The 16,325-nt window shown below is 39.4% G+C and overlaps 1 protein-coding gene across 1 annotated transcript; it reads left to right on the plus strand.

Annotated features, from left to right (window-relative positions):
- The first annotated feature begins 409 nt into the window (after positions 1 to 409).
- LOC139726805 (uncharacterized) lies at positions 410 to 14,930 on the plus strand. Its single transcript, XM_071637796.1, has 15 exons — positions 410 to 735; positions 3,630 to 3,808; positions 4,414 to 4,484; positions 5,342 to 5,505; positions 6,459 to 6,574; positions 7,148 to 7,257; positions 8,391 to 8,493; positions 8,982 to 9,068; positions 9,695 to 9,837; positions 10,706 to 10,815; positions 11,186 to 11,355; positions 12,106 to 12,212; positions 12,815 to 12,956; positions 13,648 to 13,731; positions 14,817 to 14,930. Exons 1-15 carry the CDS (start codon positions 429 to 431, stop codon positions 14,928 to 14,930), a joined length of 2,007 nt encoding a protein of 668 aa, XP_071493897.1. The 5' UTR covers positions 410 to 428.
- Positions 14,931 to 16,325: the final 1,395 nt, after the last annotated feature.

Below are 16,325 nucleotides of genomic sequence, written 5' to 3' on the forward strand. Positions count from 1 at the left end.
ACGTCACTATACTACACAGTTGGTTGCGACACAACAATGATTCGGCTTTGCGTGTATGAAATACACGTCTATGGACTGTTTAGTGAATATTGCCTTATCATGAAACGGCACAACTCGCAGGCGCATTGCGCTGTATGAGAGCGACTAGAGTTCTGTGGACCGACTGCGACGACGTACGACGCCGACGTACGGCCATTCATTTACACACGGAGCTACGTCTACACTGTTTGGCGCACGACTGCTAGTCATTCCCAGTGCAGTGTGGTTTACCTACTGTACATGTACGTACTGTACAAGTCGGTACGTCGATCGTATATGTGCATTATTGTCGTCGCTCGCTCTGCCTATGGCATGATTGCTTCTTTAGCTGTTCTTTAGTCGCTATTAAATGACTAAGCATTTGTAGTGGAAAAAATCCTCCGTAAATCATGGAGCTCAAGTGTGTCTTGGAGCTGCTTTTGAGCGCAAAGAAACTTGAACGAGATAAAGGTTTAGCAGCTCTCCAGCAGAACCTCGATCAACAGCAACCTAATTCGGAGCTGGCCGAAATTGAGGTGCCTCTCATGTCAGTGTTGCATAACCAACAATCGACATGGGAAGCTAAACATGGTGCTCTCATGGGAGCAAAAGTTTTGACGGGACTGGATGGTGCAAGTGATGATTTTCTTCAAGAAATAAAAGGCTGTTGTTTGCAGCTTTTGAATGACACAGAGGCGCGGGTTCGACTTGCTGCTGGTAAATTTAAATTCTAAACTTATCATGCTTATTCAATTCAATTGTTTGCTTGAATTTTTTGAAAAATGTTTTGAACGAAAGTTGAATTAATAAATAATAAGTTAAAAGTCATGCCTTGCCGCAATGTATAGACTTACTAGAGTCTTAATTAGACCCTTGGTCTAATGAGAGCTTGGCTCTATTCTTCATAATCTTCTTCTTTTGTCATGTTTGTAATAACTAGCTCTAGCCTAGATCTACATCCCACAGCCCATGCAGTTGCTGTAGCCTGATGTAGACCCTCTAACGTTAGATACATGTAGATCTATTAAAATCGCACAGCGTCTGGTCGGGCTAGGCCTAGCCCGACCAGACGCTGTTACGCTATGTGAAAACAGCCTGTCGCGACGTACATGTACCATGTACAGCGACTGGGCTGTGTATAGGAATACTTACATGGGTGGACTAAACCTAAATGATTCACATCGGCGACTGTTTGATGCATTTCATTGCTTATGATGCAGAAAATGCTGTCTTATAAGGCAAATATCTTCAGCTCACCGATGCTCACTAAAACTCACAATCACTTGCACATGCGCACACAATGCATTCAGTGCAGTGCATTGACAGATGTATTACTCGCTACATGATGCATATTCACCATGCGATGATGCATTATTCATATCCTTTTGCGTCCGTAACGTTGACGTCATTGTTTACGCATGCGTAGATGCGTACTGATGGATATACACGTTCAAAATAGCAGCAAAGCTCTCCACTAGGGCAGACCACCTACTCCTAAAAAATGTGGAAAATTATTCAGTTTCCAGATAAATTGGTGAGAAGGACCAAGGCAATGGGGTAGTGTATATTTCATTTTATATTGTCACTGTGTTTATGATGGACATTTAGCCATGGTTTATTTGTGAAGTTGCCGTATATGTGGTTAGGCTAGGCCCTACTTCTTTTGTTGACTTCCTCCACAGTCCTGGAGAACTGTGTTTGATTCGCAGAAAGGAATTTTTAGTGATACACTTATCGTCATGTATTAATGTGGTCAGGAGTCGAGCCAGAGACAACAGAAAAGAACGGCCAACAGAGTAAAAAAAGGAAAGAGCAGAAAAATCAAAAGATAAGGAAGACATGGGTTTGATCGTGCAGCAGGTATGAAGAGGTATACAACATCACATCATAGACGAACAAATCACATGCATATCACAAGGTCAGCAAGGAAGCGAAAGGAACTGAGGTGGAGATACGCAGATTCTTCCAGGGAAGAATATAAGTGTCTTGTTAGTATTAGACCATTACTCTTGTTGGACCATTACTAGATTATTGTTCTACAGTCTGGGACCCCCACACTCAGACTCTGGTAGACAGACTGGAATAGGAAGCAGTGCAGAGCAGAGCAGCGCGTTTTGTTAGAGGTGATTACTCTAGACACAGTAGTGTTACTAAAATGAAGCGTGAGCTGGGCTGGGAGCTGCTGAAACATTGACTCAGAGTAGGCCGCATCACCACATTCCGCGAAGCGCTTGCGGGTCGCCTATCCATCCCAGTTCGAAAAGCCCTGCGTCCGGTCCGAAGGGTTCTCCGGAAATCATCCACTTTAAGCTTCATCCCAATCGCCACGAACAAAAACTGTTATAAATACTCGTTCATTCCAAGAACAATCATAGACTGGAACTCACTCCCATCAACAGTTTCTAACATCGCAAGCAAGGACTCTTTTAAAGCAGCAACCCTACAATACATCCAGGAGCAAAGCAACTAAACCCCACACTTCTCTCTCTGCGCAACTTTAACACCAGCGCACCCCCTGTCCGGTTGGCCCCTACTAAGGGGTGTTGGACAGTATACACGAAGAAGAAGAAATATTGGAGTCACGTGTTCCAATGAGTATTATTGGCTGGCAGTGAATGTGGCGTGCCTGTCTAGGGTGTCCGGGAGAGCAGTTTCTGTATACTTTCTGGAAGGTGTGAGATGTATGTCTTCTTCTCCTTGGTATAGAGCATGCATTCCCCAAGGAGATGCGTGATGGTCTCATCTTTGTATTGACAGGGACATCTGGTGTTCTGTTGCTTCCCAACCAAGGCTTGACAGGTGTTAGTAGGGTACACCACAGAGCAGCTGGCACTTAATTGATATTGCCTGTCGGAGTTGAGTTGGGCAGGGAGGAGGGTAGTTACCTGAGGGGGGTCCAAGGAACTGAGGAGGTGAAGTGTGGACTTTGTGGCCATTGCCACTTTGGACTTATACTTGACTTCTCTATGGCCCAGGACTGCTGCAGTGGTGATCTTCTTCCATTGCTGAAAAGTAGTACGTAGGCATATTCATGACATCGTCTAAGGGTGGAAGATTGTATTAGTGAAGAAGGCTCTTGAAGGCTTTGGCTGTTTTGGAGTCCGGGTGATATACAATGTATAAAATTTATTATTCTACATCTTGTAGAGTCTAGTCAAATGAACCTTGCACTGTGTTGCAAGTAATTTTGTAGTCATGAACATTTTTAAGGAGATGCTTTTCAAGCTGCTTCTATATTTGTTGGTGGTGTGTGTGGGTGGGGGTTGTGTCTGCAATTTTCTATCAATTTCATTCAGTTAAGTTCAATAGACAGAAGTTCTTTTTATGCTGTCTTTGTTTCACAATGTTTGTAATGTAATATTCACTATTCTATGAGAGCAAAAATGAGATGAAAGCTGATCTAGTTTTATGTCTTGTTAATCTTCCACACTAAAAGCACAGCAAGAGAACCAGAATTTTCTGGGCAGTAATCTTTGGCACATAGTATTATTGATTAAGCATGATGATTATTTTGTGTCTCTACTGTATGGCAGACTAGATTTGGCATGCATCAAGTGTTTGACATTTCTGTATTCACATAAAAATTGCTACCTTTGGTGTTCTTTCAACAGGGGAGCTTCTTGGAGCACTGTGCAGGCGGCAAGGGTGTGAGGTGTACCTGTTGTGTAGGGAAGACATTTTTAATGGAGTGAAACCAAACCTTGCACGAGCACCCCTGGGTGATACGATGCTAGATGAACAGACACGGGTTGACCATCTGGTTGAAAAGCTTGCCAGTGGGACCAGCCCAGTAAGTGCATACAATTCATTTCACAACACTTCAAAGAATACTTGTCTGTTAAAGTTAAAGAGATGTTTAAAGCATTATTCTCTTCTCCCTCTTTTTTTTTTCTTTTAATCTAGACCCTGCTGAAGTGAAATATTACAATATTACTCATTTCCATATGCATTCAAATTAGAAATGCTCAAAAATATATCACAAAAAGATATTAGAATGTACATCTACTTTAAAGCAAGAAATATTTGGAACATGAAATTTTTGTGAATTTGAGCTGACGGCCTTTTTCATGGGATACAATTTTCACAAATTGCCATTGGCAGTCAATGCATATAGTGTAGACAAGAACATGTATTTTAATTTTGCAAATCTTGGCTCCTGTGAAATTTGCAAAATTAGAATGCATATGAACATTTCTGGCTTTACAGTATGTGAAAAATTATAGAAATTGTGGTTAAGGCAATTGTTTACATGCAAGATTTCTGGATGCAGGGTGTTGCCTTTCAGGACTTTGAACAGCATAATGCATGTTGACCATGCCGTTTCAGTTTTTCACTCTCAAGTTAGCTTTTTAAGTAAGTCTGTTTTATATGTTTGTATCCTCTTTGATGTTTCAGCCGGGGAGCAGTGTTGCTGAACATATTTTCCATGACACTGCAGGATGGAACCACCTTGAAACATGGATGAGGTAAGGCCAACAAATTTCATGAAGGTGCAGCTACATTTAAAATGACATTGTGAGGCTTTATAAAATGGGGGTGATTGTACTGTTATGTTTGGATGTTACCCTCAACCGCTAAACATAAGATCCTAAGCCACATTCTACTCTCTGCTGGCAAATTTATTAACACTTGGGTGAATAAATAGAAAATATGCATTGCTTTGGTAATGATTTTGGCAAATCCATGTAAGAGAAGAGTATGAACATTGAAGAGGCTACCCTGCCCAGAATGTGGATTTATTGCCTTATTAATCTGTTAAATCAATAATTTCAAACATCACCCTCAACCCTGAGACTTGCTGTATGAAATTATTATATGTGGAATGATCCAAGTTGACCCCCCCCCCCTTGTGTAGCAGAACTCTTAACTTGTGAGTACCAAATGTGCACAATACTAGTATATTGTGTTTATGTGATGTATGATTCCAAGATAAAAGCATTGATAATGGGTAACTATACTGTAAGTGCTGGTTCCTTTCACTATGCACATCAGTCACAGTCATTAGGTTAATGGAGGTACATTAGTCTGCTTTCTGTTCTTGGGGCAAATGTTGTTATTGTAGTAATTCATATTTCAAAGTAACAGCTATATATGCATAATACTGTACCCAGGCACTTTATTTTCTGTTTACATCCAACATGTGCATGGTAATTGGTATAAGATATGGTGTCAATGCAACTCAAGCACGTACAGATGTAGAGTCAATGCTTAAAACACCCATCCCATTCTCTATCCATACACATTTCAGGGCTTGTTATAGTACTAGCCGTGCTTATGCTACTGGTAATCCAAACACATTCTTTCTTGATTGCTTCCTAAATAGATGTTTGCAGTCTGTGATCGAGGGCTGTGGTTCACAGTTCTTGCCATTCATTGACCAGGAACTGCTTGACCTCATCTTTCAAACACTGACCCATACCAACCGCTTTGTTCGAGAGACTGGCTTCTATGTTTGCTCATCTCTTGTAAGCTGTAGTACATCTCTTGGTAAGAAACTCCTGAAAAATTGTAGGGCAGACTAAGGCTATATGTGAGATCCCATTGAAATTCTTGATGATATGATTGTTATTAGCTCACCTGAGCAGAATCTCAAGTGAACTATTGCAATCATTCACTGTCCAGCATCTGTTGTGCTTGGTGCATTGTCTGTTGTGTGTTAACTTTTTCACATATTCATCTTCTTGAATTCTGAGGGCTTGGTTTTGATCGAACTTGGTAGGAATCGCCAATGGGGAAGGGGGATCATGGTTTGAACAAATAATGATAATGCCCAAAGGGGTCCCCTAGCACAGAGCCAAAGTATCCTAAATTAGCACATTTTCATTAATTTTTTGGGTTTTGATTTTGATTTTTGAGAAAACGTGCCAGGAATCCTGGAATCTCATGATTTTTTCAAAAAGTTTGCCTCAGGTGGAGTGCCCTGAAGCAAAAAGCGATGTTTGGTGAACGCTAGACCCATGGGTATCTTGTTTCAAATATATGAACGCTTCTTACCTGAAAGCTTACTAAATATAAGAATTATTACCTGGGTACTTGAAATTTGGTTTCCAGGATAATGATGCATTTCATTTATTGTTACAATGATGAAAAAGTATAGATATTTTCTTAGCAGTGCTTACAATTGTCTAAAGTGTAAGAGTCATGATTGTGGAATTTGCCACTTCTTTTATTACTACAATATTAGTACATGTACGGATACTTTCTCCTGAAGTAAGCTGATGTTTGCCCAGTACAGTGGCTGAAAATAATGATATAAGTGTCAAAATTTTTAAAACATGTTATAAGATAGTTGTCTGTCTGGCTCATGATAATCAATGACATAAAATGTAGTCTCTCAGACTGTGTACTATTAATTGTTTAAACCATGCTTTCAGAGAATAAACAGGGCTGCATGTAATGATAACAGGGAAAATTCAAGTCTTATATGACTATTTTTTCAGAGGATGGGGTAGAAAACATGGAGTTGAGTGATGGGCATGTCACAAACACCATCCTGCAGCATGGGGATCAACTTGCTCATCACCTTGCTTTGGGTTTGGCTGACAACTGGAGTCAAGTAAGTACTTCATGCTCTCCCATGTTTTGTAAATAGCAATAGGATGGATGATTGTGAACACCCTTTTTTATATTGCCCATGACTTTAATATGAAAAAGATTTACATTATTTCTGTTGTTAGAAGGTGACAAAGTGTGAGTTTGAATTAGGAATAATTACATGTCATCTCAGTAATACACATATTTTCATATATATACACATTCTTGTGTCCATCTTGTCAAAGAAATCTAGTGGATTCCTGATAAGCCAGTGTTTCTGACTTTCTGAACATCAGCAATCAGCATATTCAAAGTTAAGAACTGTTTGTCTGTCTGTCTGTCTGTCTGTATCATGAGAAGTTGCGACTGTAATTTGTAGAGTGGCTGCATGCAATATGTGTGAAATGTTTAGAAACCAGACTGATATCTGTCTATTAACTAGCTTCTACAGAGTTACGGTCTGTGGGAGTCATCAGTATTCAAATTGTTAATTTTGTTAAACAGATTTAGTTCAAATTCTTTGTTTAAAAGTAAAAATCTTTGAGGATTTCTATTTTGATTGTTTATTTTCATCTTTCTTACAACACCTTGCCAGGTTCGTCTTGCAGCGTCTACTGCCACCAGACACTTTCTTTTGAATTTGCCAACTGAGTCGGCCAGGCAGAGGTTCTACCCCACACTCCTTCCCAGACTCTGTCTCAACAGGTATACTTAAAATCAGTTATCCCTTTAAAATGAAAGAAGAGTAGCAAAAATCAGTTATCCCTTTACAAGAAAGACGAGTAGCACAAATGTCTACTTTCTGTGTTGATAATAGTGATCAACATGAGCTGCCATTGGTAGAGGCCTGGTTGATACCCCTCCTCAAACTTTTGATTTACCAGAGGTTTATGTGACAACACATAATTTATCATTTGCAAAAGCCTTTTCAGATAATGGGAAACTGTATATATATATATCTTTTTTTTTCTCCTCTGGCATCATTTCTGGCAGAAATGCCATTATTTGAGACACATCATCATTATTATTTTTGTCTTTCTTTAATTTGAACTCCCTATGAAAGGTTTGATTTACAAATATTTGAGTGTCAGTTTGCTCACACTCTTAAGACGTAACAAATTAAACTGTTTTATGTGCTTGAGGAATGAGTAGAGCAGGAATATATTAGTGTAATGATGTGTGATTTGTAGTGGGGTAATATTATATAGATGATGACTGGCGGGGGAGGGAACATACCGAATGTTCCACCTGAAGGGTTTGAAATGCTATTGAGGGAGGTTATAAGTCCCGAGACGAAGTCGAGGGACTTATAGCCTCCCGAAATAGCGTTTCAAACCCTTCGGGTGGAACATTTGGTACATGTTCCCGACAACAAAAGTCATCATCTGTTATATTATATGGGTTAGTCAAATACGTCAAATACGTCAACGTCAACCACCAGCACAACGCACTCCATCGCGCAGAGCCAAATTCACTGTGCGCGCGCGGTCCTAAGCCTTCTGTCATTTGTTACGTGAAAATGTTTTCCCATGGGAGAACATTTACAAGAATGTTCGCCCATGGGCGAACATAACGAATGTACCTCCATCACGTGCTGGTGTTCAGCCAATCACTAACCAATATTTGACTAACCCATTTAATATAAGTGATTGTAAGTTGCGACTGTAATTTGTAGAGTGGCTGCATGCAATATGTGTGAAATATTTAGAAACCTGCTTTCCAGGTTTGAAAGGAACCGGGATATATGCCTAAAATGTTTGATGGTCTGCCCAAATAGATTGAAATGAGATAATGTCCGGTATTGATTGCATGTATTGTTGCTCACCAATTAACATCAGGTACTATGTTGCTGAAGGTGTCAGAATATACTCGCAGGAGACGTGGCGTCAGGTGACAGGGTCACGTGGGAAGGAGCTGGTGGAACAGCACATTGATCATGTGGTGAGTAGTCTGTCCACAGGTCTGATTGTACCATGTACAATCAAATTGGTACTGTTTCAGTGTCTTTTTGTGAGATCTGTTGTTTTTCTTGTTTGTCATTATCTTAGATACATATTTATGAGCTCAGTGAATTCACTATTTCCAGGAGAATACTTATGAATATCTGTAATTCATTTCATTAGGAATGTTACAGAGTCAAGAAAACATCTGTGAACAAGTTGGAATGTTTTGGGGAAAAAATGAGATAATAATCTCTTGTTTGAAATCTGCATTTTTTTTTAATTTGATTGATGGTGATATTGAAAGTTATTATGAATGTCAAAATAGCATTTTCAGATCTTCTTACACAGCAACACAAGAAGAATATTCCAGTATTTACATAGCTTCAACAGAAATTGGTTGAGTTCGCTTTCAACAAGTATAAATGGAGCATGTACTGTGAATGTAAATTTAGTTTATCATTCGGTCACATTGTTTGTCTCCCACAGGTTGAGTTCTACATACAGCAGAGTGATGCAGATAACCATGCAGTGAGGGAAGCAGCTTGTGCCTGCATAGCAGAGTTGGGGTCAAAGGTTAGACATGTAGATTACTGTAAAACCAGAAATCTTCGTGGCATGAAATTTTCACAAATTGGAGCCAAAGGCCTTTTGCACGGCGTGAAATTTTCGCAAATTGCAACTGGCATTCAGTGCAAATTGTGTAGACAAGAACTTTCATGTGCATTTTCACTTTGCAAATATTGGCTCTCGCAAAATTGAAATGCAGCAAAAATTTCTGGTTTTATAGTACATATAGGTACAGTCGCACAGTAAATTGTCACCATTATTTGGAAGGGGAAGAGGATATGTACATGCTTGCATTTGAGGTCATTCACAATATGGTACTTCAGAGTAAAATGGACGTTCAAAGGATGGTCAGCTTTTGTAGCATATATTGTTATTCGTCAGAAACACCATCATTTGCATTTAATTACTTTGTTTATTTCTGATTTCGGTACACCACTCGCTGATAAAGCAACAAACCATTGCCCAGATATTTCATCCATTTTATAACTGCACAGTAATTTCCTTCTTTGAATAAGTGTTGAATCTTTTCTTCCAAAATATTACATTTACTCAGACTTGTGTATTGCAAGCATTTGTATTCATCTTTAGATTGACATCTGACTTGTGCATTGCAAACCTTTTTCATGTTCCAGATTGACAAAGATGCTGTTCGTAGTCATGTGCAACATTTATTGGAGGCACTCCTGGTGTGTTTCAAAGATGACAGCTGGCCAGTGAGGGATGCTGCCTGTGTTGCTTGTGGCAACTTTGTCAGGTGCTTCCCAGAAGAATCAAGGTCAGCACTCATTAAATGAAGCCTTTCTTCAGATTCCTTCCCCATCCCCATCTCCAAAATATCCAATTTCAATCATCAGTCATTTTTCGGTATTCCTCCCATTGCATAGAATGTGTGAAGTCTAATTGATCTGAGAGATATGCAGCACTATATCAACATGCTGGACCAATTTGGGGATGATATAACATAACCCTTCACATATTGATTTCTTCCTGTAGTCTGTATGATGGATGGAAATGTGTCATGTATTATTGTTAGTTTAGAAGTGAAATGGGCCCAGCGGTTCAGTGGAAACTGAGGATGGCTCAATCCAAGTGAACAGTTTGGAAGACAATCTTGAAGTAGTGTTTTGTGACAGGTTTGTAGAAACCTTACACCAAAGACATTACATTAACTTGATGATACAGGCATTGCATAGGCTTACAAAGAGAAAATAATTGGCTGTTTTTGGATCTGTATAGAGATGATTGGAACTAGTTTCAAAAGTAAAACATGATTTGTGTCATGTTCTCAAAGAAAAAGATAGCATGAACTAATCTCCAGTGGTTGGGTTTTAGAGTAAAAGTCATTATGCAAGTGAGCTTAAAACTTGTGTCACCATCTTGTTCTTTTCTTCAACTTATGGCACAAATATCCTCTTCAGAAGCATTTACTTGCCTTCATGTAGCATCAAGTTAAGATTTTGGTACAAATGCCTGCAGCAATAAAATAACAGATATTTGCTCACAGATGTAGCCATTGATTTAAAAAAAAAGAAAAAAAAAGAAAGAAAGTGAAAGTGATCCATATGTTTTTAGGGTATGATTGCATTTTCAGTGAGTGCAAACTTGTATTGATTATACCTTCACTTTGCCTCCTGTTTGTAAAGACAAAGTATGCCTGACCTGTACCCACTCTTCTTCGAGAACCTCCGAGACAACATTCCATCTGTCAGACAAGGTGCTGCTGCAGCCCTGGCTAATGTAGTCAGAGCTTATGGTAAGTGTGCATACTTTGAAAGGGTATGAGGCAGACAACATTTTGGTAGTGAAAAATACATGTTTTGAGTGAACGCACCCTTCTCTGACCGAAAGTCATCGAGATATGTTCGTTAATTAATTCTGGATGTTTGGAAGTTTTAGAAAGAATACATTTGTCATGTCATTGCAAGCTATGTGTATGACTTATATTCACACAATTTTTTTTTCTCAAAAGTATACGGAGGTCATAGTATATGAAACAGGTGGTCTCTATTAGCTATTGCACAGAATATTACCTTTTTGTTGTTTCACACAGTGGTTTGATGTATTCAGTATCTTTATATTTTTTCTATGTATATGGTTTTGTTTGTGTGTCTGTCCTGTTAAAGGTGATGAAGCCTCAGAATTCCTGATGACCAAGATTTCAGAAGGTATCAAAGGATTAGAGAACCAACCAGCCAGCTCAGAGAGATACAGTGGTTTGGATAAGGGTCCAGCTACCTATGGTGTTGTCAAACAGCTCAGAGACAATGACATGGAGCTTCATTCCAATCAGCAGGTGACTTTGCTTTCTGCGTGTGTGTATTTGTCTATTAAAGATATAATCTAGCTACTTTGTTTATTTTCAAGTAGGTAGACTACCTACAGGGTATGCAGTAATTCCAAGTTATGTTTCATATATGATGATTCTGTACAAGAACCCTTCATTCTGTGCAAACTTCTGCCTTTGCACTGAGAATAGCAGAAGACTGACACATGTAAAATATTATATCTTGGTCTGATGTTGATTCAGATGACTACGCTCCTATTTTCATGATATCTTGTGAATATTTTTGCATCTCTTTGATGCATTGGGTTGAAAGTCATGCAAACTTTTTTTGTGTGAAATCTTGACAGTATCATTGAGTAGGATGTATGTCAAAGCATCAAATTTTAATAGAGTGTGTAAAGTTTCAGGGAGACAATTTATTCCTCTTTTATTTATTTGGTTTTTTTTTTCTTTTTTACTGTATGAACTGTTATTGTCACCATATCAATCCATTTGGTTTTAAGTACAGTGCAATTCCGTTTAACGTATAATGAACACAGTTATAACGAAATTCCGGTTCAAACAAAATAAAAATTCAAGCCACACCATTAGCAGCTCTATGCTTTTTATTGTTTATTTGTTCGGTTACAATGAAATTTTGATATAACGAAAGAAACTGCTGGTTTCAAGGACTTTGTTATAACGGGAGTCCACTGTATATTAGAATCTAACGCGATGAAAAGTACTTGATTGAGGGCCAGCTGGTCTTTCCTATCACAGATGTATTCCTGTGGATCCCTTGCCCCCAAGATGGGAAGAGGAAGAGAAGGGGGGTGTATGGACCACAAGTTCAGGAGGCCACCAGAGCCATGGGAGCTGTGCGATGGGTAAGACTCTTTGTTCTGTGCCTACCAGTGATAGGACTTTAAAGATGGCACCAACAGCTAAATGGGATAAGTAAGAAGAAGAAATCTAGGAAACACATGACTTCTCTTTTGAGTTTAAAGCTGCAATAATTTTGTGTGTGTATGTGTGTGTCTATGTATTTGTGTTTGGGGAATACAGAACTTAATGTACATGTGTGTCACATGTATGTGTGCTTTTCATATCTTACATTAGCTTTGTCTGTCAACCAAGATGTTTATGTATCACAAAGTGGAAAATTTTCATATTTTTGCTTTCAGGAGCATGTAGAATCTCCACCAGATAACTGACGACATAAAACGTAGTTGAAATACTCTAAAACCACACATTTTTGTGTGTATGAAACTTTCATGAATTTTGTGAGAAGCGAAGATTCGCGAAAGTAAAATGCAGACACAAATGCATTTAAAGCCAGTGGCAATTTGCGAAGTTTCATGCCACAGATATTTATGTGTATGACATTTGAATTTCTGTTCGAATAACTGTTTTACATTCTGATTTCTAGACATATAATCACCTCTCAGTTTACATATGCCATTTACTATTTGCATGATTCTCTTTCTAGATGCATTGATCTGCTGACAGAGTTATCAACCATCCAGTCACTGGCCAGCCATGTTGCCTCATTCCTCCCCATGGTGGCTGGAGCTGGACATAGGCAAGATTACCCCCAGCACGTCGCTCTCCTGGAAACCATTTGCAACCAGGTAGTTACATTATCTATCTATTGTAGACGTACGAGGGCATGAAGTTCAATCCAAACAGAGTTACACCCATCCTCCCTTTAATCATATTACTGATGTGTGTGTATCACATGGCCAGCGCCATGTTTTCAAAAGTGGGGGGGGGGGGGGGGCACTTCAGACTTCTGGTGCCACTTCCGGTTTCATCAGCTAAGAAGCAAAAAAAAAGTGCAAAAAAATTGGGGGGGGGGGGGGGAGGGGCCCCAGTTCCGCCATCCCTGTGTCACACTCGTCATTGTATGATTCATGCAGCATTTGCTACTAGTATATCGTCGCTGGGGTGACAAGACCCTGTACATGTATCTGAAATTTTTGTGAAAATGGCTTTTTTGGATTAATGGTCAGATAATCAATAAAGTGATGTCCTGTCCAAATCCTAGCTGTCTTATCCCCAAATTAAAGCCACCACAGCATGTCAAAGGAAAGGCTTTCCCATTTGATACAGTGCTTTGGCTGCCATGTTTTTTGCTCTCCTGAACATGTGACATTTTGTAGATACGAGGTCTTGTGGCCCCAGCGAGGATATGAAATACCAATCTTTTCTACTCTACATATGCCGTAACTTGTGGAGTGATAGTTCATCTACGATGAAAAAATGAAATATGAGTTGTGTGGCATTCATCTAATGCATGTTTGAAATGTTTTCTGATTATAGCTACCCATTTTGGCAAGAAACCTTGGGAAGAGACATTTTAAGCCCCATCTGGAACTGTTTTTCGACATCATCTTTGAAGCACTGGTGAGTTTGCTATTGATAGTGAATGTACAGTGTATATAGCGACTGCTTATAAAGTTACTGTAAAAGTGGACATTTTAGCAGTGTGGAGATTTTTTGCACATTTCAGGCAACAAGAAATTACCATGAAAGTGAAAGCTTGCAATTTTTGATTTTTGATTATTGTATGTAACACTATTTAAAGGGATCATACAGTTTTGGTTGAGACCTAATTTCAGGTTTCTAACATTTTTTTTGGTGAGATAATGAGAAACCTCTTATGAAATATGAAAGAGCATGTAATTCTATGAGGAATTCAACGTTTATTTGATGAAAATTGGTTTTGAAATGGCTGAGATATCCAAAAAAGAGCGATTCTAATAAAGTGTGGGACCCACACTTTATTACGATTGCCTGTTTTACTTTGTTTTTGGATGTTTCAGTCATTCCAAACCTGATTTTCATCAAATAAACTTTGAAATCCTCTTAAAATGGTATGCTCTGTACTATATCATAAGTGTTTTCTTGGTATCTCACAAAAAGTTAAAAGCCCAATTCTCATCTCCACCAATACTGTACCTTCCCTTTAATACTTATAAATGTAATATTTATCTTGCATCATTCATCTTGCTTCAGTGTATATTGATTTTTTAGATTAAAGTCTGACAATAAAAAAATAAAAATAAAACCCTGAAATTGGATGCCTCTCTGCCAAAGAGATATATCTCACTACCTATATAGGACAAATTATACAATAATGTCTGTGATTACTAGGAGCTGCACATGTCACCTACTTAGCAATGGCAGACTTCACTCCGCACATGTACTCTATGCGCTCAGGTACCATTTTAACAGGATGGACTTGAACGTTTAAACTTTTCTGCGAGTCTACACTCCTTGATTTGGTTGCTCCTTGGATGCTCATATGCTAGCATGCTAGCCATGAGGGGTAAAGCCTAGTGCCTCATAATCGGGCAGACTTCTCTCCACGCAGTCACAGAGCAGTTATACAGGGCGTATGGTGAGTACGCACTCCAGAACCTACTCATTTTACGAGATTTTTGCTCTCTACTGAAACTATTTTCCCTTTTTGTTTGTTTGCCTGACAGAGCAGTGACAGTGCTCTTACCTCCACTGCAGCCAGCCAGTGTTTGGATTCACTCAGCAACTTTCTTGGACCCAACATCCTCAGGGGAAGGATAGAGCAGCATAACCCGGCGTGAGTGTCCTCTTCTCTCACTTTTCAGATCTAGCTGATAGATTGTGCAAATTCTGTGTACAAGGTTTTCATCCGTGCACAAGGTTGGCATCTATGCATAGAGCCATCAGTTCAGTTTAGGCAGATCACAGACATAGTGAAGATTTTGGACTGCTGTTTGGTGGAAGTGTAGAGTGGAATGTAGTCACATGAGAAGACAGAACTGTTGAACCATAGGTGTTTGTTGTGAAAATGGGCATCAACACATTAAGATTTCAACAGCTGTCCATTTAGAAAGACTTTGTGAATCTGCCATGAAGTGCTCTGTAACAGAAGGTACTGAAGTGTTATTTCTTTGACCAACTCGATCTTTACTTTCATAGTGTATGTCTCGTTATACCCCCGCCAAACGAAGTTTGAAGGGGGTATATAGGAATCAGCGGACGGTCGGGCGGTCGGGCGGTCGGGCGGTCGGTCCGTTGCAAATCTTGCGTCGCGAACTACTTCCTCAGTTTTCAACCGATTCCCATAAAACTTGGCACAGATGTGTGCCTTGGGTTGTAGATGTGCAAGACATATTTTTTGACAGTACCCAAAAGTACGTTGCCATGGTAACGGCATATTATGGGCAAAAATGGGTACAAATCTTGCGTCGCGAACTCCTCCTACAGTTTTTGATCAATTTTTATGAAATTAGGTACAGATGTTCATCTGAATATGTTAATGTGCAAGACACATATTTCCGCAGTGGCAAAAAGTGCGTTGCCATGGTAACGGCATGTTATTGGTAAAATATAGGGCAAAATGCTTCATGGCAAAACTGCTTCATCAGTGTTCTTCCAATTCTCATGGAATTCATATTGAATGTTTGTCTTAGGATATAGGTCAGCATGACACATTTCTTGACAGTGACAAAAAGTATGTTGCCATGGTAACAGCTCACATATTATGAGCCAAAATGATGGAAAATTTTGTGTTGCAAACTACTTCCTCAGTTTTTGCCCAATATCCATGAAACTTGGTACAGATGTGTGCCTTTGGTTGTAGATGTGCAAGACGCATTTTTTGACAGTACCCGAAAGTACGTTGCTATGGTAACGGCATATTAATGGCAGAAGATCAAGGAAAGATCTTGCGGATTTAACTACTTCCTCAGTTTTTTGACCAAAGCTTATGAAATGTGGCACACACCTTGATCTTGGTGGGAAGATGTGGAAGACATATTTTTCGGACGTGTCGGAAGCTGCGTTGCCATGGTAACGGCATATAAATGGCAGAAGATCAAGGAAAGATCTTGCGGATTGAACTACTTCCTCTGTATTCGACTGAAGCTCATGAAATGTGGCACACTCATTGGTCTTGGAGGGAAGATGTGCAAGACATATTTTTTGGACATGTCGGAAGCTGCGTTGCCATGGTA

Source organism: Diadema antillarum, unplaced genomic scaffold, assembly GCF_040938485.1.
Source record: "Diadema antillarum isolate AM-2024a unplaced genomic scaffold, OU_Dant_1.0 seq00000100_RagTag, whole genome shotgun sequence".
Classification (NCBI taxonomy): Eukaryota; Metazoa; Echinodermata; class Echinoidea; order Diadematoida; family Diadematidae; genus Diadema; species Diadema antillarum.

What these genes read in the sequence shown, in the direction of transcription:
- LOC139726805 (XM_071637796.1), top strand. Translation starts at nt 429, where the DNA reads ATGGAGCTCAAGTGTGTCTTGGAGCTGCTTTTGAGCGCAAAGAAACTT. An exon ending in TGCTTCCCAGAAGAATCAAG is followed by an intron (nt 9,838 to 10,705) that starts GTCAGCACTCAT and finishes CTGTTTGTAAAG; the next exon opens with ACAAAGTATGCCTGACCTGT. An exon ending in TGGAAACCATTTGCAACCAG is followed by an intron (nt 12,957 to 13,647) that starts GTAGTTACATTA and finishes TTCTGATTATAG; the next exon opens with CTACCCATTTTGGCAAGAAA.